Source organism: Oikopleura dioica, chromosome XSR, assembly GCF_907165135.1.
Source record: "Oikopleura dioica chromosome XSR, OKI2018_I68_1.0, whole genome shotgun sequence".
In the NCBI taxonomy this organism is placed as follows: Eukaryota; Metazoa; Chordata; class Appendicularia; order Copelata; family Oikopleuridae; genus Oikopleura; species Oikopleura dioica.
In genome coordinates, this window is record NC_137294.1 from 10,506,576 (window position 1) to 10,534,277 (window position 27,702).

At 41.7% G+C, this 27,702-nt stretch overlaps 8 protein-coding genes and 1 long non-coding RNA gene across 10 annotated transcripts; 3 read left to right on the top strand and 6 right to left on the bottom strand.

Moving 5' to 3' along the window:
- Positions 1–6,282: 6,282 nt before the first annotated feature.
- Positions 6,283–7,518, bottom strand: LOC145706850 (uncharacterized). The gene is made up of 4 exons (XM_081784301.1): positions 7,315–7,518; positions 6,874–7,025; positions 6,721–6,828; positions 6,283–6,586 (listed from the first exon to the last, which is right to left on the bottom strand). The coding sequence occupies exons 1-4, from the start codon at positions 7,458–7,460 to the stop codon at positions 6,351–6,353; spliced, it is 642 nt and encodes a 213-aa protein (XP_081640427.1). The 5' UTR covers positions 7,461–7,518; the 3' UTR covers positions 6,283–6,350.
- A 3,646-nt stretch (positions 7,519–11,164) lies between these two features.
- On the bottom strand, positions 11,165–12,063 carry LOC145709279 (uncharacterized). The gene is made up of 6 exons (XM_081786958.1): positions 11,971–12,063; positions 11,696–11,880; positions 11,563–11,646; positions 11,445–11,523; positions 11,253–11,345; positions 11,165–11,209 (listed from the first exon to the last, which is right to left on the bottom strand). Exons 1-6 carry the CDS (start codon positions 12,061–12,063, stop codon positions 11,165–11,167), a joined length of 579 nt encoding a protein of 192 aa, XP_081643084.1.
- A 298-nt stretch (positions 12,064–12,361) lies between these two features.
- LOC145709741 (uncharacterized) lies at positions 12,362–13,292 on the bottom strand. The gene is made up of 5 exons (XM_081787440.1): positions 13,162–13,292; positions 12,950–13,118; positions 12,799–12,906; positions 12,536–12,739; positions 12,362–12,487 (listed from the first exon to the last, which is right to left on the bottom strand). The coding sequence occupies exons 1-5, from the start codon at positions 13,264–13,266 to the stop codon at positions 12,408–12,410; spliced, it is 666 nt and encodes a 221-aa protein (XP_081643566.1). The 5' UTR covers positions 13,267–13,292; the 3' UTR covers positions 12,362–12,407.
- A 438-nt stretch (positions 13,293–13,730) lies between these two features.
- On the bottom strand, positions 13,731–14,813 carry LOC145708573 (uncharacterized). The gene is made up of 4 exons (XM_081786258.1): positions 14,650–14,813; positions 14,442–14,603; positions 14,028–14,396; positions 13,731–13,983 (listed from the first exon to the last, which is right to left on the bottom strand). Exons 1-4 carry the CDS (start codon positions 14,792–14,794, stop codon positions 13,862–13,864), a joined length of 798 nt encoding a protein of 265 aa, XP_081642384.1. The 5' UTR covers positions 14,795–14,813; the 3' UTR covers positions 13,731–13,861.
- Positions 14,814–15,467: 654 nt separating this feature from the next.
- Positions 15,468–16,156, top strand: LOC145707914 (uncharacterized). The gene is made up of 5 exons (XR_014134780.1): positions 15,468–15,535; positions 15,584–15,666; positions 15,795–15,920; positions 15,972–16,032; positions 16,078–16,156. It is a non-coding gene; the product is annotated as an uncharacterized LOC145707914 (long non-coding RNA).
- A 1,024-nt stretch (positions 16,157–17,180) lies between these two features.
- LOC145709281 (uncharacterized) lies at positions 17,181–19,042 on the top strand. The gene is made up of 3 exons (XM_081786959.1): positions 17,181–17,397; positions 18,213–18,403; positions 18,626–19,042. Exons 2-3 carry the CDS (start codon positions 18,314–18,316, stop codon positions 19,040–19,042), a joined length of 507 nt encoding a protein of 168 aa, XP_081643085.1. The 5' UTR covers positions 17,181–17,397; positions 18,213–18,313.
- A 151-nt stretch (positions 19,043–19,193) lies between these two features.
- LOC145707664 (galactosylceramide sulfotransferase-like) lies at positions 19,194–21,236 on the top strand. The gene is made up of 6 exons (XM_081785221.1): positions 19,194–19,521; positions 19,702–19,839; positions 19,882–20,026; positions 20,111–20,335; positions 20,438–20,671; positions 20,715–21,236. Exons 1-6 carry the CDS (start codon positions 19,231–19,233, stop codon positions 20,864–20,866), a joined length of 1,185 nt encoding a protein of 394 aa, XP_081641347.1. The 5' UTR covers positions 19,194–19,230; the 3' UTR covers positions 20,867–21,236.
- Positions 21,237–21,398: 162 nt separating this feature from the next.
- On the bottom strand, positions 21,399–24,378 carry LOC145707922 (protein O-GlcNAcase-like). Of its 2 annotated transcripts, none has more exons than XM_081785512.1 (10): positions 24,146–24,378; positions 23,774–24,069; positions 23,469–23,697; positions 23,142–23,272; positions 22,977–23,046; positions 22,657–22,931; positions 22,350–22,610; positions 22,188–22,301; positions 21,987–22,142; positions 21,399–21,898 (listed from the first exon to the last, which is right to left on the bottom strand). In XM_081785512.1, the coding sequence occupies exons 1-10, from the start codon at positions 24,361–24,363 to the stop codon at positions 21,687–21,689; spliced, it is 1,962 nt and encodes a 653-aa protein (XP_081641638.1). In that variant the 5' UTR covers positions 24,364–24,378; the 3' UTR covers positions 21,399–21,686. The 2 variants fall into 2 exon arrangements, with proteins under 2 accessions (XP_081641638.1, XP_081641637.1); XM_081785511.1 differs by having other exon boundaries at positions 22,977–23,070.
- An 82-nt stretch (positions 24,379–24,460) lies between these two features.
- On the bottom strand, positions 24,461–27,665 carry LOC145707668 (uncharacterized). Its single transcript, XM_081785225.1, has 7 exons — positions 27,491–27,665; positions 26,384–27,244; positions 25,724–26,155; positions 25,303–25,514; positions 24,927–25,065; positions 24,780–24,883; positions 24,461–24,705 (listed from the first exon to the last, which is right to left on the bottom strand). Exons 1-7 carry the CDS (start codon positions 27,525–27,527, stop codon positions 24,502–24,504), a joined length of 1,989 nt encoding a protein of 662 aa, XP_081641351.1. The 5' UTR covers positions 27,528–27,665; the 3' UTR covers positions 24,461–24,501.
- Between the last annotated feature and the right edge of the window lie 37 nt (positions 27,666–27,702).

Genomic DNA, 27,702 nt, shown 5'->3' on the forward strand with positions numbered 1-27,702 from the left:
TTGCTTTTCAGCGGAAATAATTTCTGTTTTGATTTCGTCGCGTGCGCCAGTCTTCGGTCGAAAATCTCTTGTTTTCCTGCGTTCTTGGTCAGCGGCCAAGAAATCCTCTCAGCATTCAAACGCAAGCTTCCGGGAGATAAGAATTTCCGAAAGCAAGATGTATTCGGAGAAACGTACATTTCGCAGCCTTACTATTTTGCCAAGTCATTCCTTCATTCCGTTTTTGCTCGTGTTGGTTCTAGTGAAGTTGAACTTATTTTTGATTCCCACGCTTTTTGAGTTCGAGTTCCAGTGTGAGAAATCGAGTCCCTGACGGTGTCAAACTGAGCAGCTGCAGAAATCGGCTCAGATCCGGTTCGGGGTTCACGGGAGAGCGTAACGAAATCGGATAGATTTTCAGGAAGAGCCGGATGGCTACCGTCGAGAAAGAGAAGATGCCTGCAGATGGAGCGCGTCCAGCTCCTCACTTGCTCAAGTGCCCAACAATGGAGCCAAGTCGATTAAACTTTCACAATGTTTTTCTTTTCAATTCCTCCTCTACTTGTCCTCCATCTGTATTTAGAGGGAGCCGGCCACACGTGACCCGCTTTTGTCCATCCCTTGTTTTGGCTTATTAATGATGTGCAGCCGAAGCTGTGGAGGGCAACAACATCCGGAAGACCGGAACATCGTACCGAAGACGACAACCTGGTAATCTGCTTGGACGAAGCAAGATCAAAGGGCTTTACCGCCTCCTTTTTTCTAGCTAATCTTTCTTTCTTTAGCCAAAATGTTTTCTTTCAGAACTAAAAAATATTGTCTTATCCATCTTAAACCCTTAAGGGTGTCCCCAACGATCGAGGCCGAGAATGTCAAAATCGTTGGGGACACCCTTAAAAATATAGGATCGAGAAAAAAAGGATAGACTTTATTTTTTGATATAAATAATAATCTCAATGTGTCAACTAAAGCAGAAAATTCGGCTTGTAATTGCCTGAAACTAAAACACTCAACCTAACCCTAACCCAACCCTAACTGAAAAACTAGAAGTCCTTGCTTGAAGCTTGAAATCTTTTTGGAAAGAGTGATAATCGGAAAACGCAGCGGACGCATTATGCATTCCACTTAAATGGTCATTACCGTCCTAAATGTCGTACAGCGATGACATTTCCATCTGAAGCCAGCTGCTGGGCCATGGCCAACGATAGGCTTCTGATAACAGTAAAATTTTAACGCTTACTACACAGATTCTTCACGCGCCGCTCCCAGATAGCTTCTATCCACCGGAAGTTTAGAGGAAATGAGCGACAGTGAGCCACGTGATAATGTCTATTGAGGGGTAATGGCGCAAATCAACCAACAGCGAAAGCCAATGTCATTTTTTATAAATGACATCCGGTCACTCGGATGTTCATAAAACATCAATCTTGAAAGAAGAAACAAAGAAAGAAAGAAAAGAAAACTCCAAGGATTTTCATCAAAAAGAAGCTTTTAATATTATTCTTTTTCAATGAAAGAAAATACCCTTGAAACTCGTGAAAACTCATAAAAATTGAGAACAGTTGGATTTGCAAACGAGAAAGTACCTGTAAAAAGGTGTTTGCGACATATTTTGCAAATTTCAAATTTGAAGGGGATGCTACTAAGCGCTGTTAATCCCCACACTCGAAACAATTTGGCGCGTGCTTTTTTTGATGCTCCAAATTTTGAAAAAAAAATACTAAAAATTTCGATTTGCCAACTGTAGCCGGGGCACTTCGCTTTGATCGCGCCGCTGTGGGGGCCTCTTGAGGAGTACCTCTGAAATCCTCGCCGTTTTTTTTCGCTCAAGAGGGGATTCGATAAAAATTATTAAAGGACGCGTGCGAGAGTCAAGGGTTTGCTCTGACATTGTCACTGCCAGTCACATTGGATTGATGAAGTTGAAGCACACTTTTGAGAGCAAGAAAATGAATTGAAAATTTCAGCGGCGGAAATTTACTTTTGCAACGCGAAATTGGCTTGTGGCTGGTGGGACAGAGTAATGATGTCAGGATTAGGGCACAATGTGCTCGCGATTAGTAAAAAACTGCGAATTTTGTTATCTTGTTTTCTCGTTCTGGAGTTTTTCCAACTTCTCTTCTCCACTGAATCGGATGAAAAACAAGATATCAATATCTGAATCTTCGCCTTTCGGTGCCAAGAAATGAAGTCATGCTCAATAAAATCCGACTGATAAAAAATACTCTATCTATCTATTTAATACACAAATATTGTATGGATCGGGGCCTATCTTTTTTATTTTTTTCATTGAAGAAATTGCCAAGCTTATGGTTTTAGCTAAGTTTTGTCATTTCAAAATGGCAACAGTATGCGCCCAAAAAGGTTACAGACACGGTAGCCTTCTGGAGCTCGATATTTTTTGAGATCCGTTGAGCACTTTTAGTTTGATGATCTTCACAGCACTTTTCGACTGATCGGTTCTTTGGTGAAGATCCAAATCCGCGGTGCAAAGGAGGCCGCCTCGATTTGGATTGGGATGATCCTCGCTAATGATCCCACTGGGGGTCTGGCTAAGCCCTCAGATGCTTCTTCGGATAATTTAACACGGAGCCTCTTCCCTTATTACGGCTGGGAACAGATTGATCCCCAATTAACTCGTAAACCTGCCACTCCTGCCTCGCCAGAGTGCGAAATCCAGGACGAAAAAAGTAAGTCGAGGATTAGAATATCTCATAATTGGCACAGAAAGCCTGCTACGTAACCTGCTCACTCAAAATCACGGCCAAGGAAAAAGCAGAAATCATAAATATTTGCCCAATAAAGCTATAAAACGTCAAGTTAAACAGGAATTCCGCGGTCAGAAACAACAGTTTGCGTCCCCAACAATAAAACACAACATTGAAAACAGGCATTGACAATTCATCCGGCGGTTCTGGCAAAATATCAAAGTTATGGTTGTTTATTTAAAACTTTTTAAATGGCGGATATGCAAAATTTTAAAGCGGGCGCGGACGCGAAATCGTTTCTGAGCGGATTTGCATCGCCCTTCCGATTCTGAACAGCCCAGTCCAGCGCGTATAAATCCTTTTTAGATCCGCTCTCATCCTTTTCCTTTAAATTTGTTTCTTTCTCAAGAAGTGTCTAAGCATAAAAACGGAGCAGGTGGAGGACATACACACTTCTCGCTTTGACGCGGAATGACACGGGCATACGGTGCACCTTCTGTCGATATTTGGGGTTAAGGATCACATCAAAGACGTTCTAAATGATCATGTCCCGGGGTTCACCTCTTTGAACATCTTTTCAATTTTTCTTTTTTGAAATTTTGGAAGACGCGCGCGCGGAGAGATCGATGCTCATACGAGCTCATACGAAATTAAATCGATCCCGAACACAGCTGTCGCCCGGGTTTATAATTTCGAATACAAAAGTCATCCAGCAGCGTTACTGGCCCAAGATTGGACTTCAATGGCTATAAAATTCATGTAGTTTAAGATTTATACTCTTTTTTTCAAAAGTTAAAAGACCTAACCGATATTTTTCTACAACACCTTTTTCTGAAGCTCACGTAAATTTTGCGAGTTTCTAGTTGAGTATTTTGACTGCAGTAACTGTTTTTTAAAGCTGGAAGACAAATATTTCTTGCTTGGTACTTTCCAATAATCTGTCTTTCCGCGTCCACCTGAGCGTTCAGATTAATTGGTAAATGGCCAAGGAATTTCCCCTCGATCATTTTCAAGAGCTTAGATCATTATACATTGACAAGAGCTACTTATCCATTGACGCGGTAATTAACGCGGCACCTGCCGATGTTTTCGGTGCTGCGTCCATTCTACCGTAATTACCATTCGATAATAAGCCGATTCGTAACATTCTAGCGCGCTCTAAAATCCCCATCATTCATCGATGCCAGAACGCGATCAAAGCGGACCGCCGCTGTCGAAATTTGTCCTGACTCTAATTAGATAATCGGAATAAAAGAAGCTTTGGCGCTGCTTTCACTTCCAGGCGACTTTAGTTAACTAAACGTTATTCTTCATGGTAGTTAGCTATTCAGGTGGCTCTTCGTAAGCCGCAGCGCAAATCCGTTCCGAATAGAGCTCCGATACAAAAGACTTTGATCTCAGTACGTTCTGGCGCGGGGCCAGGTCCTTTCAGAAAGTGATATCTCCTAATACCCGAGCATAAATCTTAAACTACACGAATTTTATAGCCATTGAAGTCCGATCTAAGACCAGCTTGCCTGTCAAATGGATGAAGTGATTTCTCACTACGAAAAAAATGACATCAGAACTTGTTGAAAATATAATCCTTTGATCTCCCTTTTCCGGTCGCTTAATAAAACAATTGTGTATTAAAAAGTGGTGTAATAGTTGTATATTGGTTTTGAGGTGATGAGGAATCTCTCTGGCTTCTCAGATGCGCCGCCACCTTAGATGACCTTATCGAGCCTCACACCCTTAACACCACTTAGCCTACTTTTTGTCGGCTTGGCTCGGCACTTCAACAGATACATGTTATCTGTTAGGGCGAGCAACACTTTGCTCCCGCTCCTCCAAATCCGACTTTTCTCACCATATCTATCTAGGGTGTTTATGGGGATGGGAGAGGACAGATAACGGAAGTCTGGAGGGGAAGTCACTCCACTTTAGTTTTTTTTTTTTTTTTCTAAAAGGTGGCCCAATAGTCGACCGAGTGCCAATTTTTTTTATTATGAATCTTCGTTGGGAAAAAATCGGAGCGCGAAAAATTATGTCCGACACGAGTGGGATGATCAGCCCGTGATCAGATTTACGCTGAACCTGCGCCGCACACCTGAGTTTGTTTAGCCACTCACGTTCTCATGCTCAGGCGCCAAGTTTAAACTCGAGCTGCAAGCGCCAAATGCAGACTTAGGGGGGATCAACCTTGAGTCTCACCACAGAGACAAACATGGGAAAAGCAAGGCGCTTTTGATGTTTAGGCATCATTACAGTTGGCTAACTGGGCAAATATCAAGATTTTTAGGCAGTTTTTGCTTAAAAATATTTCATCCGCGGATCAATTTATTTCGGAACTGACCCACTTTTTTGCCACAAATGGAAGAAAAAAAATTATCGAACATCTGACCCGGGTGTGTGCCCAAATTGCGAAAATTGGCTTATCCCCGTTCGTCTGTCGATTTGCCTTCTGCCAAATTAACGATTTTCGCTGCGTTGATTTCACAATTGGAAAAATTCGCTGGTGAAAGGCTCCATTAAGGATTTAGCCAAACAAAAACGATTTGTCCCGGGCTGGGTATATTTTGTGCTTGGTGGAGCACGAAGCAATTCCAGAGACGATGAGTTACCTCCGCTGCTATGCCCTGCCAAGTGGACGACTATTCAGCCCTTTTTTCCGGCTAAGTGCTTCACACGGCTCCTTTGTCTGGAATGCTGCGATTTTATTTAAGAACGACAAAGACACAATTGGTAAAATTATTTATTTATTATAGATTATTTGGTGGTGAGAAAACGTATTTGGACCTTTCCTTTTGATCCAACGATTCATTACATCTATGAATGGAGATGATGAAATTTCATTTTATAATCATTTTAAATTAATTCATTTTAATAATCAGGGATATTTATATCCTGAAGTTTTTTTATTTAGCACATGTCGTGGTCTGTTTTCATAAAATCGACTTCGTTCCAATTGTTCTTCATCAGTTCACAGTATCAAGTCAAGATTTAGACAGGTTTTTTGAACTAGCTCTGAAGTTCATTCCAGATGTAGAGTTCTTCTGTTGTTACTCGACTGTTCATTATGGTTCTAGTGTCGTTGAGTGATCATCTTGTTACAATTATACACAGCCTGAAATTCTCAGTTGAAACATATATAAAAAAGCTTCTCAAAGTTTTCTCATTTTATTTTTGATGCTTTTTGCTAGAAATCCGCGCATTTATACCCAAAATCAGCTGCTACTTCTTATCACCCGGCAAGGGGAGCGTCAGGGCGCACCCAAAAATTTTCCATTATTCAAGGTCAGCCCCTGTCTTATCGCCTTTTTATACGCCTGTTGATCGCCAGTATCTGCTACCAAAGTCCTCAATTACAAAATTTAAAATGAAGAACAAGTCTTTCATCCTTTGACTCCAAAGAGAAAAGACTCCAGTGAACACTTGCTTTACTAATTGATTACATTCATAAAAAATAAACTCAAAATATACACAAAGAAGAGAGATTTTTTCGAATGATTTATTATTTTTTTTTTCTTCGCAAGCTGGGCCAGAGGGTCTTAGTAAGCGTTAGAATTAAAATTGAAAGAATTTCGTGTAGTTGTTAGTAGATTGTTGTTTTTTTTATTGGATTCTTGTGATTATGGCCTCGATGAGCTAGTTGTGCCTGTGAGTAATGAATGAAGTCGCCTCCTAGTCCAGGGTGTTGTCGAAGGACCTGGATCTAGTACGGTTTCTCGTGTGAGGACTAATTGCGAGGTCAGAGTGCATGTGAGATTGATTGTGCATTGCTCGGACTTCGGCCCCTGGCTTGGCCAGCTCCCCAGCCGCCATCGACGTCTCGTCCAGCATTTGACGCACTTCGGCGATCTTGCTGTTGAGCGCTTCACGATCCATGTTTTGCATCTGCAGTTGCTTCCGGTATTGGTCTGAAATTTGGCAATGAAGAAATAGGAAATAGAATAAATCACAAAATATAAAATCGCCGCTCTCCGGCAGCGCGCTCGTAACAAATTCGCAGTTCCGGTAATACGAATCGTGATTTTTAGTTGTTGGAACTTACCCAGATTCTGACGGAAGTGCTTGATTTCGCCGTGGACTTCGGCTAGGTTCCCGTCCAGATCGCGTTTGCCTCCCTCGTTCATATTCAGCAAGCGGCGGATTTGGACGACTATGATTGATATTTTTGCAATGCAGAGCGTTTATGTTTCCGTACCTCGTTGGAAAATGAGCGCTCGCTCTTTCTTCCATTCATTCATCTTCTGTTGCCGCCTTTGTGCCATTTCGTAGAGCTCAGACACCTGAGCTTGGCCTTGGGGAGGCGGCAGGTCCAGTAAATGAGCGATCATCTGCTCGGCTTTTTGCCCTCTAAAATGCGTATTTGGCGAGGTATTAAATTGTGCATAAAAAGGACGCATTCGAACGATGCAGAGACGATTCTTTACTGGCCTGAGTATTTGCCTTGCAGAAGATTCTTCTACTAAACGTTTAGTAGAAGGAATTCCGTGTTATTTAACCTCCTAAACAAACTACTGCATTCCAGTTACAAAAATCGGTATAAACTTAAATTGTCGAATATCGCTTCAAATATTATTTGCGCGCGATAAGAAGCCAACATGACAAGAAGCAAGCGTCGAAGGAAGTTATCTGTGTGTACCTTGTCATCCAATGTTCGGTGAGCGCCTTCATTTCATCAATGACGCCGAAGACTTGCTCCTTTCCGGCCTTCCATTCTTCTGATTCCGCCGCTTGTCGCGCCCGCGGCGACTTCCCGAAATCGGCGTAAGGATCCGGGGAGGCCATCTTTCTGTTCTTGCTTTCTGCGCTTGCTTCCCGGAAGATGAATTTGAAATACTCTCTACTCGTTTTCGAAATGGCGAAAAGAGGAAAACGCGGCTCGCTGGACAGCTGTTTGCTCGTGCTCTTCGTGCTCTCGAGAATCCGCTCTGAACGGGTGAATCTAAAGGCTCCGGGTGTGTAAAAAAATTTGGCAAATATCAAATATCACTATGCCCTGAGTAACAATTCAAATAGACAGTATAAACATGAGTGATTTAAACACGCAAAAATTGAATTGAACGAATTTCGGGCGCCCCTGCGTTTTTTCTTTTTCTTTTTTGGGGAGATAGTGACAATGAGCACCATTGAAGACCCGGAACTGCTAGAGCTAGCTTATTTTTTTAAACTCTCTGTGGGACGTCCTATTTTTTCTAAACCAGCTAGTCCCTGATTTGGAGATTGAGCATTTCTATTAAATATTGCAAAGCGAAAGAAAAGTGGTATTGATCTCCCCCCGCACCGAGCCACTAAATTCTTTTTAGAGCCCATCTATCACTCCGCTTAAAATATAATAAATTTGCCTCTCTGAAGATATAGGTCCATAAATTAAAAAGAGAAAGGGCGGCGACTCTTTGTTTTTTTTTCATTTTTATCAATTATTAATGCATTTTTCGTAAGAATACCAGTCTTTTAATAAATTTATTCTACAAAAAAACGCAAATTTTCGAAATTCTTCGAAGACCTCATGCTTCATTCTTTTGAGAATTCCCTCACAAAGTGTATTAAGGGAGCGTTTGCGCAATTCTTGGATTTAGGGGGCATTTTATCGACATTTTGAGGCACTTTCGGAATAATTTGAATCGTCAATATCAGTAGAAATGTTACCTAGAAGAGTTTCTTTCTCTGAGTTTTCCTTCGTTTCTGAAATCTCACAAGTAAGTAGCGAAACACTTCTGTGAGCTTGTCCAAGCTAATTGAGCCCGATTAGTCTGTCAAGCACCGCCCGTTCATAAGTGCTTGATTTCAGCTTGATAAACTCGACTTTGCCAATTTCAAAATTGAGTGATTCAAAAAAATGGTTTCGAGGTTTCGAGTTTTGGCAACAGTAATCGAGCAAGGAGCTCGACAAAGTCTTCTTGGCAACACGAATTGACACCGCGAATGTTTCATTTTTGAACTTGAACAACAAAAAAAGCAACAGAAACAGAAGTAGAGCAACATATGGAAAAAGTAGACTCTACAACGGTAATTGTTGTTCAAGGTCGGCGTTATCGAAAACGATGTATCGTAATCGATACGTTTCCAAGCGAGACTACTTCTCTTTGAGCTTGTACTCGATACAGTTCTCCAAACTTGAACGGGATGAAAGTCGGTGCGCGCGTGTTACGCAACGCCCGACGGACTTGGAAAGATCAAAGCGCACTACCTCAAGCTCCAGCTGCTCTGCCAGGCCATTTAAAGGCTTGGATCATCCATTTTTTTAGCGTTTCCAGCGCTGGGAAACTTGATTCTCGTCAAAAAATGTATTACATTTTGACAAAGTGTCCAATTTGAGATCTTCGAAAGTCTATTATGATGAGAAATAATCGAAAAGTTTTTGTTGTAATCTAGTACCTTTCCCAGGGCTAGGCCTAACCTTCTTTACTATTAATCCTTCTTCGAGTGAAAATAAACGAATTCAGCATGCATTGGCGCGCTGCCAATGCGAGGAGGAGGAGCGCAAGAAATTCGCAAAATTCCTATCGCGGTGTAAAGCGATCGTAATGACGGTCGATTACAACTTTCTTCCTGCTACGCTGATTTGGAATCCGTGCGAGCGGAGAGAATCCAGTAAATGTTAGATAAAGTGTCCGATCTGTTAAAGAAACGCTTATCAATCTGCCACGAGCGTTGGCGCCGGAAGATGCTTCAAAGAGGCCTCGGCAGCGTCACGTCCGTAAAGAGAGTTTTCCGTTTTTTAGCACTGGAAACCTGGAAAGAATCCAATTAGTTTGTATAATGAGAAACATGTTTTATTCTTCCGCTGCGATTCTAAGAGCTAAGCAAGGGCCAAAGGGATTCATTGAACTGTCAATTCAATAATCGGACTCTTGGTCGTTTGATGAAGTAATTAGTAGTATCTGTTGAATACTGTATCGAAATCGCAAAATTATGCGAATTCAAAGAGAGCGACGGGAACTTTCCCGCAGCGCTGCACAGCGTGAGAGCCGCCCTCATTCAGATCGAGTTCCATACATAATCTTGAATTAATGTGTGTATTCGCGCAGCAAATATGGCCAACGAAATACTTAAATATTGTGTAACGACTTGAGAAAATACATCTTCGAAAATCGTCGATAATGTCAAAAAAACTCAGCTGTTGTTGCTTTACGGTAGCTCTCTTTTTCGAGTCGGATACTCGAACAGGCCGAGTGACAAAATGTTTGACGGAGGAGAAAGATAGCATCGCAATCCGCTCTTTTATGTTCAAACATGGAAGATTTTTCATCAACGATTTCGAGAAAAGAAGAGTCTGAGAAACACTAGAAAATTCATTTTGACATATGTAATGAAAGTATCAAATTCGATGCTGAATTGGCACTAAAGACGAGTTCCGTGCGCTGGATTTGATTTCGATACATGTGAAGAGCGAGCTTTTCTCATGGCGGTTTTTGATTTTTATTTCTAAAAATGACAATCACGAAACTATAAATAGTAAAAAAACGCTTTCCATGTCATAGCGAAAAGTGTCGGAGGCTGCTTTGATGTGGACACAGGTGAAACCGCGCTGGTGAAACGATGTAAGCGTTATCGCTTCCAGTTTCACGCCGAGCTAAGAGATAAAAAAGACCCTTCTCAACTCAACCCATTTCAAACAAGAAAAAAAACTGCGAAAACGTCGCAATTAGCAGCCTCTAAGTAAATCCTGTTTCCGCGAATGGCAATTATTTCCGTGAATTACTTGGCGGCGTCTTTTCAAAAAGACCACCTTTCTTACAAAATTCAAAAAGTTGCGTTTTTCTCAATTTTTGCGACTCTCGAGAGTCTCGGCAGGCGACTTTTTAATAAAGCGACTTTTCGATGAAGCAATATTCGCAGCATGATATTATTAAATAATATTATTTAATGAAAACGTCAAATAGAGCTTCCCTCAGTGCTCGAGAAGAGGTCAAGCTGGAGTTGGCCAGCTCGCGACTCAGCAGGTGCGCAAATGTTTATCAGCCACGGGACTCTTTAATTTCAGCTCGCGGTCGCTCGGAGTATCGCATTCGGAGTTACGCTACTTCTTCTTGGCAGCTGCCCATCTTCGAACCCCGTATCGCTTGTAGCCCAGTAAATAAGCCCCTTGATGCTGCTGATGCTGCTGCTGCTCGACATCGCCCGGTAAATACCCCTTGTTGTGGTTTAATTCTTGGGTTAACGCCGGCTGACCTGAACTTCGCCAAATTTTACAACTTTTGCAAAAATTGTAATTTGCTCGTAAGGGCTTGTAGCCTAAACAAAGTACCCCACGCGTGAAGCCAAGCGCCCTTCTGTTAACATATGCATCCGTGAGCACTTTTGTGATTACATTCTTACTCCTGCGCAAATTTCAAAATTCAAGCAATTTCTTTGCATCGATTCATGCCAAGAAATCGTCAAGAGTCGTGTAGAGAAATTATTTTATTGCAAAAATAGAAAATGAAATGAAAAAAAAAATAAAAAGGTTATAAATTAAAAATAAAATAGACACAGTAGATTGGTTCTCTTCAATATTTGTAGCAAAGATAAGCGGTAGCGCCAATCAGGGCAACCTAAAATACATTTCCGATAAAAATTTCCTACAATACATCTTACGGCCAGAGCGATCTCGGAGACTTCCTGCCAGCTATTTTCTTTAGGGGCCGCTGACACGGGGGGGATCGCCGGTGGAATTTCAATGGGTTGCGCCTAATAAGTTTTAATTGAAATTAAAAACGATAATGATAAGTTCGATCCATTACTTTCTGGTGACCAGATTCTGGTCTCATTTGCTGTGAGGATCATTACCTTTTTCATTTCCTCGTTTCTGCGCTTTTCTTCCCTTCGTCTTCTTCTCTTTCGCTTCTCCTGTTCGTAATTGTTGATCCTATGAGAATTTTTAACGAAGAATACAAGTCAACCCTACAGTTTGTTCGCTTCTTCCAGCTGTCGTTTCATTTTCGCGAGGTCTTCCTTTGCGGCTTCAGCTTCCACCTCCATTCCATCAATGCTATGAAAAGTGTAAATTGGGATTCAAAATAGATCGTTAATTTACTTACATATTGATCGCTTGATTCAGTTCTTGGGCCAATTCTTTCTGTTCTTTTTCCTTCGTTATTAGCTTCTGCTTCAGTGCTTGATTTTCGTCTCGTATATTTTTCATCATCAAAGCGATTTCGTCCGTTCCTGCGCAAACTCGCGCTGTCGCTTTTTCCATGCTGTCGAGGCTCTGATTCATCTCCCGCTGAAAATATTATTTATTGCTTTATTCATGTTTATTTATTATTAAAAAAGATATGCTATGATTAGTTTTAAGGCGTCAATACAAACTTACCATATTTTGAACGGCTCGCTCAGATTCTCCTTCGAGCCACGAGTCTAGCTCCATGATGGAGCTCTCGAATTGTGTAGCTGGCACGTCGGACATCAATCTAAAGTTCCGTTATCTAGCAAAAAAAAAATTAATGCACGAGTAGAGAAAGTAATCGGAAATTTAAGGTCAAGATTCATGAGCAGAAAAAAATCAAAAGAAGTCGTCTATGTCTGCATTACTGTCTATTTTCACTAATGCTGTTGAAACATATTCTAGAAAAACGCTCATTATGAAACGTAACCAACTGGTTTTTTTTGGGTAAAATTGGAAATATTCTCGCAAAAAATACGATTGCGCCTGCAAACCGCACAAAAAAGACAACAAAAACTCATGTTATATTTGGATTCCTATATTGATAAAGAGGAATGTAAAAACAGTGGAAATGCAGAGAGAAAAGCTCAGTTCTGAGCATCATCTTTGGCAGCTTCGCCCTGAGCGGCTTCATCGTCTTTCTCCGCAGCCCCGTTTGCATCTTCCTCTAGAAAGAAACAAGTATTAAAAGTGATTCTGTTAAAAAGTTACTCACCTTTGATATCACCGAGGATGTGTTGAACGATTTCAGCGCTGTCGACGCTCTTCATTTCTTCCTCGGCGGCGTCGATGAATCCCGGGATCTGGTAAGGAATTTCTTGAGACGGTCCGACCTCGCTTCGAGCTCCTTGGGAGTTCTGCTCCTTGTCTTTTGGAGGCTCTTGAGTGGAGCAGGCAGCTGGATCGCCGGTCACTTCGTCTGAAAAAAATCTCATTGAAAAGATAAAACAATAATTTTCTATTTCGATGAATTCTTACCGTGATCAGCCAAAAAAGACGCAGTCATCTGATGAGCCTTTTTTGTTGGGCTCGTTTCCTCGTCGTCCTCGAGCGGTCGCTTTTTCGTGGCCTTCTTTTCGGCTCGCTCTGAACAAATCATTAGTTTTAGCGCGAAATCATAGAAGAATACCTTCGGGAGATGCATCTCCATTTTCGAACATAACTTCGACCCGGTCCGCAGTTTTAAATTGCTCGTTGAAGAAACTCTTGTCGCCGGAGATGATCTCGTCTTCCTGCGGCTTTTCTTGGGAAGAGAGCTCTTCCATTTTCTGGGAGAGCTGTTTCACCTCAGCTAGCGGCTAGAAAAAGGATTAATTGAAAGAAGGAAAAAAGGAATCTTACCTCAGTTTGGGAAGAAGAATCAGCTGGTTGGGAAGGCTGCTTGAACTGGTCCTCCTTTGGAATCTCCTCCTCGGTGGCTTTGGTCATCTCTGGCTGAGAACCCATCGTAAGCTTTATTTGCCTTTTTTTATTTTCTCAATTTGACAAAATGTGAGCTTCTTCGACGGGCACAGGCCTTTTTATACGGCAGTTTCCACGTGGAAAAGTTTTCGAGCCAGTTTCGGAGTCCCTGGTTGGTTTGAAACTCAACTCCTTACTTTTTTTTTCTTCGAGAAGGCCACCTCCGCTCGAAAGGGCGCGAGAACTGTCCTCGTTGACGCCCGAGACAGCGAGAGAATTTTTTCGCTGTCTCTCAGACAACGGAAAAATGGCTATTCTCCTCTTCTCTTACTATCAAGAAAATGCGCTTGGAATCTGCGAAAAAATGCCAGCACAAACCAACCCTTTGATCATACTATAGATCCAGACTAAAGATGGACTACAGAAAGACTCTTTACTATCATATAATATAACAATATAACAGCTAAACATCTATACTATTATCTACTTCTTCTATTTTTATATTGTAAAAACACACACATGAGAGAGTCTTTCTTCACTTAATCAATTTATTTATTGTAGAGACAAATAAATTTTATTTTATTAAAAAGCGTGTTTTGTAAATTGGCAGTGAAAATGACGATGAGAAGATGATTTTTTTCTAGTTGAAAATGCGCTCAAACTTCATCATGTTTTCCTGGTGGCGACGTTTTTGTTCTTCTCGGTCTTCTTCCACCAGTGTCATTTCGAACTGATTGCAACCAGCTCCGCCATTAGCCCGCTCTAGAAAACTTATTCACGGTCCATATTGTTGGGACTTGGCTCACCTTCGAATTTGTTTTTGATCATTTCCATTTTTGACTGATTGAAGTGCGGCGGTTCAATCTTGTTTCTGTTCGCGAAGGCGCGCTTTCTCGAGATCTCGTTAGTCGCCGCCGCGTTATCGAAGATCTTCTTTCTGTTCTCGAATCTGTTCGGCGAGAGAACTTGCGAGTAGCTCTTCAGTTCCGTTGCCGATCGCTGCCGCGGCGCTGGTGCCCCTTCCTGGGCGTTTTCTTTCTCGGCCGAAGCGCGGAAAGATCGCAAGGAGGACGCCCGCAGCTTGAATTCCGCCACTGGTTCGACTTCTGCATTCGTCTTTTTCGGCAAAGAGTTCGTGCTTCCGTCGACAGTTCGTCGAACGAAACGAGCTACAACTTTCGAAAGCTGATTAGCGCGTTTCAACAAATATATTATTTTACCTTTTTTCGGCGGCGACTGATTCTCTCTGATCGGAGTCGAAGTTTTTCGACTCGAAGTAGTCCTTGTTGATTTCTCCTCAATCAGTTCTAGAGGCGCAGTGATCTCATCGACAGCGAAATCTGCTTGCTCCTCTTCTTTCGCATCGTCAATCTCATCCTCCTCTAAAATCCATTTTAAACTCGTACAGGTGGAGATAAAGAGGCAAACCTGAGAAGGACATGTGCTCCAAAAGCTCGCTAGTAGTTGGTTCGTCAGAGAAGACGCTTCCGCAATCCGAATTCGATGCATCCGAGAAAATAGAAACATCCGAATCTACTTCAGGAAACAGCTCCATTTCTGTATCTCTTTTCATTTTATGCTCTTTTCACAAATGCTAACTCAATGCGAATGAAGCTACAAGCTGCAACCGGGAAAGAGGCAAATCGTTTTTCAGATATTATCATTTCAGTTTGACTCCAGCGCCCCACCGTCTTTCAATTTGCTCGAAAATCAGCAATAAGATTATGAAAAATTCGCCTGCTAGAAACTGCAATAACAAAAGAAGAAGACTGTGGAATCTATTTGTTATATCTCCCTTTTTTATAAAAGAGCGATAGATAGGTATTATAAATAGCAGAAATGATGATCAATTCTGATCGTCTTGCTTCGCATCTTCTTGAGAGGCTTCATCGTCGGATAAGTCGCTCTCAGCTTATCCTGGAGTTTTGAAAGAATACTGAATATGAAATTCGGATAGAAGTGACTTAATTATATAAAACTTAATAATAATAAATATAACAACTAAAAAATCGCACTGCATTATCAAAAATTGAGATGACTTTCGACAAGGAAGACAAGGTCTATGAAAGCATCACATGAGCAGAAAAATAATAAAAGTTACGCAAAGGACAAAAAAGCATCTAGCAGGTTCATTGAGGTCTTCAGAACAATGCCTACTTTTTAGTACCTGAGTCATTAAAAGGCGGCCAAACAAAGAAGAAAACCATTAACAATCCTCGGGTTCTGTTTAGTTGGTCAGTCTTGTCTATCGCATGGCTGTTTTAACCAGAAATACGAATAGAGATATTTTCTGCGACGAAAGTAAAAGTGAATGGTAATTCAAGCAACCCCATTTCCGGAAATCAACTACTTCTGCTTTTAGTCCGTTTGTGACGATCAACAGATTCGCGATCGGAAACCGTTACGGCGACATCTTCTACTGCGTCTTTGCTGCTCTAGGTTTCGGCTAAGGATTGACAAATCTTCTTTTCTACCATTCAAAAGATCCAGAGCATACGAGAAATTAATCCTTTGGCAAGCGTGTTTCTGATAATTTTACTTTTATTACTGAGCTTTGTCATACTGAAATGGAAGCGCGAAAACGACGGTGAAGAGTACGTCCTTAGGCGCAGATCGATTCGCTTTTCCGAAGAATCTCAAGATTTAGAAGAGCTTCCCGAAATTCCAGAAGTTCGCCAGACTTATCCAAGGCGGTCTAGGTAAGATTCAATGACGATAGTTTCAGCTAGACGAGTTTACCTTTTTTTCAGTTTGCGAAACAACAACAGTTTTCTATCAGTAAAGAGCGTTCGCTTCTCTTCAAGCTCACAGGTACTCCAAGAGGAAAGAAATGTTTCTTGAATAATTTTCCTTCAGACATTTTCGTACCCTCGCGATCCAGACCCCTGGGCTCGGCAACCTGTGTTAAAAACCTGAATCAGCGGCTTTGCTGGATTTTTTTATAGATTGTTATTGAAATACGTTTATGATGATGATGCATAACATAAATTATAGCCTATAGCCTGCAGGAAGTGAACGACAAGCAAAAAGTTGGTCGCTCTTCAAAGTTAGAGTCGACAACTTTTTTTTCATTTTGGCTCTTTTTTTGGAGGTGGAAAATTGATTTTATTCAGAACACAGTAAAGTTAGAGGCTTTCTTTAGCTAGATCTCTGTTCTTGCCGTCGAACTTTTCGATGATGAGCCGGGTGATGAGTTCCTCGATTTCCGATGAATTGAGGAGCAGCATCATCCTTGAAGCCTCTTTACGACTCTTCGAATTCCTGAAAAAAATAATTAGTTGTGAAAAAACACATCAAAAAAGTGACTTACCGAAGAAAAGACTGTTTTCGGACTTTCAAACTTCGAAAGTTTCAAAGTGAGCGTCAAATGAACAACAGGCCTCACAACGGGACCGATTCTAGAGACGATTTTCAGTATTTTTCGAAAAATCGTCCGATCAGCGAAAAACACATCGTCTTTCTCGAAGAAATTACTGTAAAGAGAGACGAAAACGATTAAAATCAAATTATTTGCTTAACCATTGAATATATCCGAGATGAAAGATACGTTTTTTGAAAAAGCCGCTGTGCGGATTTTCCTTTCAGCTCTTTCAGACACTGACTGAGGTTTTCTACACAGGTTGCCGAGCCCATCCAGACCCAGGACCGGCCTTCGTGGATCCAAGAGCGCCAAGTCCCGTGGACGATTTCGAAGACCTCCTCGATGAAGAACCAAAGAAGAAAAAGTCCTTGTCGAAACGAATGAGCTCGATATTATGATACTATTTAATGTTTTTACTTTGCTTCACTGCTTCTAAGCTACTAAATAAAACAGTGGAAAATTCGAATTCGTTTCTTTTCGAAAAATGATAACATAATTTGATGATTCTGTCTCAATTTCACGCTCGATCAAGCTACAACTCATCTGAAGTAGAACGCCTTCTTTTCTCGACGATGAAATCAAAGATGCAAAACCGAACCGAAAGTGGGCTGATCCAGGATTTTTGAATTTCATTTTTAGCAACCAGCAAGTCCAAAAAAACTCATAAAAAAGAGTAAACGTCTGAAAGAGTAACGTCTCAACGGTTGAATTACGACCAAAGCTTTTGTCTTTTTTCCGCCAGCGAGAACAAAAAAATCGAAAATAAAACTTATGCACGTAAAGTTTATTTCGTACTGAAGAACCCTACTTATCAGGTATAAACTGGCTTATCTGCAAGCGCTTATTTTTTCAGTGAAACTCAATTTTATGCCTGATTTTCGACACGTTTCTGCTTTGTTTTTACAGAGTCTGGTTCTCATGATTTCGTATGAATATCAATGATTTTAAGCGGGCTGCAGTCGTTAACTGACATTTTTGAATCACAAGGTACTACTTAACGCCGAAACGCATGGCGACCAATTAATTGGTACAACGCCCTTTAATGCCATTTCGACACATTTAGAAATTTGCATATTTACTCATATTAATGAAATAATATGGGTAAAATATGGAGATGAAATTGAAGCTAAGCGTCTAAGAATTATTAATCTCTATCATCTTAACAATAAACAAATCAGTTTCATTGTTAAAAAGAGCTGAAAGGGGCATGCCAATTAATTGGTACGGTCTGCGTTCAGCATTGAAAAAATTTTATGCGTTCCGGCGTTAATAAACTCGTAAACCCTATTTTGGGATTTTGAAATAAGGGTGTCACAATGTTAACTCTCCGAGAAAAGACGGCTTGAAAATTATTCATAAAATAATTATCTCTTTGAAAATTTGATGATTTTGAATGAAAATTATCAAAAGAAAAAGACGGCCTTTCCATCCTTTTTAAAAGCTCGCGGTAATTGAGTACTAAAAGGGGTTAAAAGTAAAAGCAAAAAAATAGTTATTCGCCCCCTGGCGCATCGGCTCGATGATCCGAGCTGAGTTCTGGGCTCAATGAACCACTTGGGTTGAATTTTGACATTTTTGATTTGGAATAGATCGAGCTGCCACCACTATGCCAAAAAATTTTAAATTTTAGAGACATCCGCTTTCACCCCAAGCCCCGATCGCGCTGAAGCTAAAGTTAGAGACGCTGCGCCACTGAAAATATCATTACAAGGCTTAGACGCTAAAAGAAACATGGCCACAACTCACAACAAGAATGTTATTTTTCTTCTTCTCTTTTTGATTGCGCTGGTGCTGGTGGATATCAAGGCACGCTGGACACAAGTAAGTTTCTTTTTATTATTTTCAAAAAATTATTATTCAAATTTAATTGACTGCGTTTGATAATAAGGACCTCTCATTGAGAGGCTCTCAAGATAATAGTCGTCCGTAATAGTCATGATAAGACTTTGCAAAAATACTTTTAGCTACTGTAGGGCCGACAGTAAAACATAATCAGTCGTTCTTTTGTTTTTTTTATAAATTTAATTTTTTTAATTAATTTAGGACTGTTTTGACCTTGAGTACGCAAAAGCAGCAGCTGGTTCCGACAACATAGACGATTTACAACAGAACAACGACGTGCTAGAAACAACAGAGGAAAAGAAAGAACACTCTCCACCTTCAGAAGTTATCTACCATCCAATAATCAAGAGCGAAGAAAATGAAGAGAAGCAAGAAGTTGTTGATGGAGCGACGGCGAGTCCTGAACTCGAAAAGTTTCAAAACAATCACGTCGTCCAAATGACCGCTGTGGTCAGTAGCCCGGTCCTGACGGATGCTGAATTAGAATACGTCCTCAGTAGAGTCAAAATGGGACCAGAGCTCGATGAAAACTGCAAAATCCAAAAAGGAATCGGCTTGAAACGCTCTCATCTTCAACTTTTCCTTGAAGAAAAGGGGGAGAGACAGTCTGTTATATAGTCGCTAGAGATAAGCCGCTTGTAAAAATAACTCATAATTTATGAGATATGCAGACGGCCAAATTATTCTTATCGAAAATAATTCCAAAATACTCTTATCAAATCTCTTTCTATCGGAAGAAATAGAAATTCAAAAGCCAAAAATGAGATCTTTTTTTCCTAAAATCGTCGAAAACGGGCTCTACCACGATGATGTCAATTTTCCAGCGCTTCGGGTTGAAATACAATTCACGCTTTTTGATGGGCGAGAATCGCGGCGGTATGGCAGTGAATTCGCGCCCGGTTAATCTCGAAGATGACTGCTGGCTTGGCAAGAATATTGATGGATTGAAGTTTGACTTGAGTTGCAATCATCTCCACTGGAACAAGACGGTTATCGACGCGCTAATGGTCGATGGGTACAAGAGCATTGGAATCGCTAGAGAGCCCAACAGTCATTTCATCTCCTCGTTTAACTTTTACCACAATCTCATGCCAAAAGTAAGAAATTTCAATCAGTAGGGACTTAGTAGAGATGAATTATGTCGTCAGAAAAATAAGAAACTTATTTGTATAAACAATAGAGGAGCTAGACTGTCGAGGAGGCATTTTTTTATTTTGTGTAACAATAGTTTATTTTTAGTCAGCACTAAGTTCTGTCTGTTTCATAACATTTTTCAGTTCACTTACATGCTGAATCCCAGCGCGCCATACAACCAAAAGCGCCGGCGGGTAAGTTCCCGAAAACAGCTCATGTCGATGAAGCCGTCCAAAGAAGACATCATTGTCGAAATGAAAGAATTCCTCAAAAATCCATGGGTTAGTTCGATGATCAAGTTTGAAATACCATCATTCTTTTAGTTCTATTTATCGGACATGGGGAATAACTCCTTCGCATACATGGCGAACGTTCGCCCACAACTGCTGTTTTACGGAAAATCGCGAAATAACGTCGCAAGCTATGATCAAGGGTTGACGCGCGAGGACGTGCTCGATTGGATTCAGGGTAAGTCTTCCTCCGGCGACTGCTGTCAGCTGCACCGGTGGTTTCTTCTTTTCCCAGAGTTGGAGAAAGTAAACTCGGGTTTAGACATCATGGCTGGTTTCGATCTGATGATGGTGCTTGAGTACTTTGACTACTCATTAGCGATGATGTCGTTACAGTTTTGCATCCCCGTCGAAGATCTAGTCTACATCGCAGTCAACCAGAGACACGAGACGACGGAAAATAGCGCCAAGAAAAAGCCTCCACTTGATGATGAGGATCTCCAGCGGCTCAAGGAGCTTAACTGGCCGGACTATCTTCTTTACCAAGGTAGGATTACGGAACCCGAGACGAGAGCATTCGTTATCCTGAGAGTCTGTTTGTTTAGGAGTTAAATAGTCCCTTTTGTTTGTAAATTTATGAATTTTCAAGCATTGAACACAACCTTCTGGCGACGAGTAGAGTTCTACGGCGAGGAAGTGGTCAAAGAGCGGGCTGATAAGATCATCGAGCTCTCACACCAGATCAGCTCGGAATGCATCGACTTCGAGCGCGAGGGCGCAAACAAACTCGTCGACCGCGTTTTTCTCTTGGAGAACAAGCAAGACAATTCCACCTGTCTCCAACTGCAGTTCCAAGGAGTCAGGGCCACCAAGCTGTTCATGGGTAAGAGTCGAACAAAAGACCGAGCTCTTTACTTTTTGCCTAGTTCATCAAGTAGAAGAGCTGCGAGAAATGACCAACAACAAGTACGAATTCTGCGGGCCAAAGATCGTCTACGGCGAAGAAGCGCACAACTATCTCAAGTGGAGGGACAACTATCTCCGCATGTACAGAGCCGTCAAGGGCGACTTCGACTGAGACGAAGCTGTTTAGAAAAAAGTCAATCACACGAATTATGAAAAAAGCACCCTGTCAATGTCTTCAACAAGAACAAAAACGAGTTTCTAGAGTTTTCAATGAAAAAATTCCTGCCATGCTAATTATAACTTTATTTAACTGAAGCTTTCTTCATTAAGTGTTACAGTAATTGTCGCTCGCTGAAGTAAATAAGTACAAGGAGAGACCCTTAATGAAAAGCTAGGAATATTATGATAATTTCAGAGGAAGTTGTACTGTACCTTTATGCTTTCTCGAATTTACAATAAATCTACGTTCAATTAACCGGGTTGTTTTTGGATGTTATTCTTTATATTGAAGGATGTAATTGATATTGAAAGCATATACGAATCATAAAATAGGGTGAACTATATGTACAGACATCTATATTATATAGACTGTATATTTATAATTTTATTATAAAATATATTCCGGGGGGTTTCTTGTTGATGCAATAAAATTGACACAATAAAGAGGCAAAGAATAAGACTCTAGTCCCTTTCAACGAGAATTGTTTTTGACGAATTTATTGAAGAAAGGGGTTGTTCGGCTGCAGCAAAGTCCAGGTAGAATAAAAATAAAAACTCTCAGGAAAATAAAAACGAGGGCAGAACTTTGAAGGTTCGTTTTAGAAACAGAAAAAAAAATTGGAAAAGGGAAGGACAAAATACTAAAAACAGGACGGACTGGGCGCGTTTTTTTCTTTGTTTTTTTTGAATTAATGCACTTTTGCCAGGCTAATTTTTTTCGCTGTTGATTTTCTTTCGTTCGTTTCAAATAAGTTGGTGGTTTTTTGGTGTTTCTACTTGAGGACGTAGAAAAAGGCTCGGTTCTTTTTGATAAAGTGCATTTTCTCCAGCACGTTCTGGAATGGCTCGGTTTGCTCGCCAAGGTGCACTTCGATTATTTCATAGTCCTGCGCTGACAGGATATTCACCAGCGAACAGATCAGCAACGTCATCGAATGCAGCGACGCAATTTGGGTTTTTGAGCGAACAGCGAAATGCAAACGCGCTACAAAAAAGATATAAAACTACCTTGGATGGTACTACATTGGAACGCCCGCAAAACGACCAACTCGACGAATTAATTGAACACGTACCTTTTTTGTTATCGCGCAGAACAAGGGCAGCACCATGATCGAGCGGGTGAATACTGAGATTGATCGAAAACGAAATTAACTCATCGTCGATTTCTAAGTCGTCGAGGCGTTGAAGATCGCTAGACGGCCAGAGCGTTGCATCATCAAATTCCATGTCTATATAATCTCTATTATTATCTTTTCAAACTAAGGGTATAGTACCATTATCGGCAGAATTTCGAAAAGCGTTTTCCCGCGTTCGACTTGGCTCCGAAAATCGAAGAGTTGTTCCTGGAAACCAAGGGGTCGAGATTTCATTAAGAATGAATGAATTTACTGAAGAAGAAATTCGTTACTCCTAGAAATAAAATGAGAGCCCATTACATTCATTGCGGGGTAGAATAGAGGCGATTTTGTGGACGATAGCTAGCTCTGGGCCGTTCCCATCGTCATCATCGATGTAATCGTAGGACTCCTTTTCGTGGAACTCTTTAACGGGGATGAGCGAGGGGTCTAGAATGTGCCCGAGGTCGGCGATGAATTGGATGTAGGCGATGGCCAGCGTGAAAATATTGGAAACGTCGATGAGGAACGGTAGAAGCATAGCAGCGGGGGAGTCGGAAATGGCGCACCTCGACATGCGATCTTGAATAAAAAAGTTCAAATTTCCTCCTAGTTTTCAATTGATTACCGGCAAGTGTGCTGATTTTCTCGTTAAGGTGCTGAACATTATTAAAGTTGTTGATCCATTGCTCGGATGCGCGGAGGGAGACTTTATTGGCGCAGAACATGAGCTGTTGGACGCAGCGAAACGCGTCTTCTCCATATTCGTAGGGCAAGTAGTAGAAGTCAGCGAGCAAGAGCAAGTCCTCCAGCTCGATACGATCAGGGGATGTTTGAGTAAAGCTGGGCAACCAATCGGACAGCGCATTTACGAGCGCGCGCCGGGGGCAGTAGCGGCCGTGCCTTAGGAAACAAATTGTTATAAAATAGAATTGATATATTTTTTACGATTTGTGCTCTTCTTCGCAAGTACTCTTTTCATCTCCAGACGAGGCGGTCGATTGCTTTCGTGGTCGAACTGTTAAAAATAAGTCTGTGTGTTCTAAGGTTCGTTTTGTAAATTTTTAAAGCGCATGCAAATCATCAGAATAAGTTATTCTGATGATAACTTACCTAGTGAGAACGAGCGGAACCAGCTGGTTAGCGAGTGCATCGCCACGTAGTTGAAGTCGTACTGACAATTCGGATTCGTTAGCACTCCTGCTGTCAATCCGACTAGGTCGGAGTGGCGCCCAGCGAACGGCCTGAAAGTTGGGCTTGAAAAAAGGTGATTTCTAGGTATTGCAACTATTCAATTTTGCCCGAGAACGAAGGTTCTTCGAAGTTTCTAGGATATATCTACTGTAACTTCACTTTAAGACCTCATAGAAGCTTAGTTCTTGGACAGAATTGAGGGGCGGGGACATATTTAAAAGATTTTGTCTTGATTAAATTATTGACCCTAGATAAAATCGTCGTCGATCGTAGTCGTTGGCGTGGATGTTGTCCCAGATGACGGGTGGGCGGCGGAATATCTTTCGGATTTGCTCGATCGACTCCACCGAAATGGTGCGGGAGACGACGCGCGGCCCGGTCCACATCACCAACATATCGGGATGGAGCATCTTGCCCAACGAGCTCAGATACTCAGACTCCTCAACGTTAGGCTTCGCGAACGAGGCGCAATACTCTATTTTAAAAAGCAACGTTAGTCATTTCGCATTATATCAATTAGGAATATAGGGCCTCTCAAAGGTTCATCGTACCTGTTGGGCAAAAAAGAAAGTGTTTGATTTCCGGGCCGAGCTTTTCGAAAATGAAATTGGCGACAGAAGCTTGTGCGTGTGCCGGGCTCTCGAAATTGCGCGCGTCTTCGGGAGATAAGTCCTCGTTGATGTCGTCGAATAGAATGGCAAATGATTGGCAGCCAAGCTCCTTGATGTCCATAAATTTGTTCAAAAGCTGCTCCAGGTCGATATTGCAGGAATAGCGCAGATCCAACCCGGGAGCCATGGAAAAGACAAAGTCTACTCCATTTTCTTTCGAATTTTCAATTAGGCTTCTGAAAAAACAGCAAATGAGTCGTTATTTCGTAGAGATGTTCTGTTGCATGTAGTTCTATAATCCGGGCTACTTACTTTAGATTCTTGAGCTCGTCAAGGTCGTACTTGGATCGCCAGTTATGTCGATGCTTGTCATCGTGCTTCGGCGCGTACATGTACGTATTCATATTGAAGCCCTTCATCTGCTGGAACAAGTTGCGGCGCTCTTCATGAGCCCAAGGGTTGCCGTAAAAACCCTCGACAACCCCAAGTAGATAACTCGACCCCATCGAGCCGTCATCCGAACGTGTCATCCGAGACAGTCTAAAACCACAACAAAATTGAAAAAAACGAAACAGCAAAGGCTTGAAGTTCTAGAACTCGACATTCTAGAGAAAAGAGAAGCAGGGGACTTTGAACTGTAACTTAAACATTTATTGGAGGCGTATTAACTAGCTTTGGCTTTGCACTTCTTTTACGTTATCATTATTTTCCATTAACGATTCTAGTGAAGATGACCGCTCTTCGAGGAACTTCCAAGGCTGCTGGATGGCAATATCCGGCGCGTCAACCAGCTGCACTTGCGTTATCAAATTTCTTTCCTCTTCCTCTATACGCTCTTCGTCGAATTTTATTTCCGCTCGATTGGCAGCAAACTAAAATTACCATTTTAACTGACTCGCACTCGTTTGGACTCTTTGTTGTTTACAGTCTGATGATCCTGTCTTACCTTTAATAAATGCTCGGCAAAAGCTTCGATTTCCATCTGAGAATACTTTTCTACGTAGCATAAGTTCACCGTTTTGTTCCAGTAGTCGTTCTCTGGATCGATCGCTAGAATGGATCGTTTCTATCAATTTAACGCATTTCATCTTACCTAAGGTGTTTAGCTGATAAGAGGAGAGGGAAAACTGCTCCCCATCGAAGTTGACTAGCTGTGCAACGATCGGAACTTCCACATCATCATCTTGAAACTTTCCTTGATAGTGACCAAGGCCAGCAGTCCAAGAAAACCCCTAAAAACAGTGGTGATTTTTGGTGGTGTTTTGAGATGATAGGGCCCCGATAAGGCCTCCAAAAATTATTGTAGCGTTTTTACCTTCGTGTTAACTAAATACTGCTAAATATATTTACAGATATATACATTTGTCTATATACATCAGGGGATACTATCTGGGCAGTGGTAATCAACTAATCATTAATTAAATTATAAACTGACATATCAAAGATGGCCCTTATGGTTTTCAATCTTACTTGATAATCGCTTGCGATTTGAGCGCCTCGTCGATTTCTGACTGTATATCTGGATGTTCTACATCTGATTCTGCGAACCAAGCCCGATTGAACTCTGCGGGCATGGCGGAGACCTGAGTGTGGGAGAAAACATCGGAGCTGGAAATTCCGCGCGTGATTTCGGACAGCTTCTCTTGTCGATTCGCCATGTCGTAGTTTGACAGCATGTCCCCTAAAAAATGATTGAATCAAGGGGCGAGGAGCATTATAAGAACAATTTGTACTGAATTTTCAGTTTTTAAATTTAATGACACGACAACGAAAAACTAGATAAAACTAGAGGGAACTAGATGAAGGTTCAAAGTTTCTTTGAAAACATAAAATAAAAACGTCACTACGGTATTTCTCTCTCAGAAAAGTCAGTAAAGTTGACGAAAATACCTGCGTAAGCGTGAAATCCAGGTTTGACGTAATTGCGCCACTGTTGTTTGTAAAATCGCAGCGCCTCTGGGGAATAGTCAAACCATGGAATTGAACGCATTTTGACCTCGATCTCAAGGGGCAGCACGACGGGCAGTTTTAACTCGTTGACGGAGGGCACTTCCTTTGTGTGCGTCGTAGTCAATTCTTCTTCGCTGCAAAAGGCGCTCGCTCGAGGCCGCAACGGTCGGAGAGGCGACGGAATTCGCGTCTGCTCGACTGGCGCGCAGACTGACTGGAACTTAGCAGGCTCTGATTCCTCGTACTTTTCCTCTGTCTCGCCTGGCGCGGTGGCTGAATAGCCACGCATCCAGAAATACAGTACTTCCGGGCGATCATCAGTTGTAGACGAGTCAGGTGAACCAGCGAGCGTTTGAGCTTGATTCCAAATTGCTAAAAGAGATTATTATACATGCAATAGTCTCTAGATCACTCTTTCAAAGACCACAATGGTCTTTTTTTTTGTTAACAAGTTCATATAAAACTAAATATGGTCCATTCAACTGCCATATAATGTCTTGATGATTGAACGGTGGCTACAGTATCCACTGAAATTTTGAAGGGGGCCTTCGTATATCAAGTAAGGCCCTCAGTTTACGTAAAATCAAGAGAAAGGTTCACCTTTTACAATCTTTTCTCGTCGGACCCGCTCGACTTGAGCCTGTTTTGAGCTTCTATCTGCGTTTCCAGGTTCTCCAAACGTCGCCTGCGCCAATTCTAGCGTCGTTTTACAGAACTGCGCCAGACTTGCCACCTTCTCCGGATCGACAGTAATTTGATTGTAAAGGGCAGGTCTGCCACGAATAAGCCGCGTTTTCGTTACGTGTTGGTACCAAAATGACATATTCGGCAGTGCGGATTTTCTGTAGGGGTGGATTACGTATTTGTAGTCACGCTCGCGTTCATAAAGCATTACTTTCTTCCAGACTTCGGGTTCGTTGGCGATTTCCTGTCTTGTAAGAGGGCTTCTTAAATCCACCCCTTCGACATTATTATGATTTGGATCGGTTGTCAACCAATTGTCCAAGTACTCGTCTTTGACTCTGCGATGAGGGAACGCTGCACGCTCGGCAACGTTGATTCCATAGTCGAAATCTTCTCGTTTCTTCATCGACGCAAAAAACATTTTCTGGTTCTTTTTTGTCACTTCTGTTCGATGCCGCAGCGGGTCGAACGTCTGACCCGGGTGGCTGTTCAATCGGTTGAATTTCGTCGATTCTTCGTCGTTCAATCGCTGCAGCATGAAAAGATCTTTTCGATGGCCCTGAGTCAGGAGCGCCGATTCCCAAGTCGGAGTGTAGGCCAGTTTCGTTTCGGTCCCGGTGATCACTGCTGGATCCTTTCGGTAGTGGCCTCCCATCATGGAAATGCGGTAACGGGAGTTCCATTCGTAGCCTTTTCGTTTTCGCGTCTTTCGGATTCGTTCCCAGCCTACTTTTGAGCCATCCACTTGAACAGCAGGAGAGGTACTCAGAACTCGCTCTGAACAACACTTTATTATAATAACTGTAGCAATCACAAAGAAAATCTACATTTCGTTCCGTAAAAAGACTGTTTTTGATAGTAAAACACCATTTTACTGCATAAAAGGAGCAATTTTACTGGTCAAAATGATTTATAAGTGTGCAAGGAACAGTTTTCTCACTGTTAAGAATTGATTTTGATGTGTAGTGACATTCTTTTATGAAAATATGGCGTTTTATTTAATTTTGCTTTATGCAAAAGTACCTATCGTTTTAGGAACGCGCAAATTTCGTCGGAGCATTTTCGATTTTTACGAAAAGACGACTCGATCGCCAGTTCGCGACTTTCCAAGTTTCAGTTTCCTTCTAGAATTCCTCGGCTGAGCTGCGCGGAGCTGGCGCGCGACCAATCAGACGCCAGATTTCACTCTTGGGAATTTCGCGCGCTGAAATTTCTGAAAAGCGAGAAATCGTAAA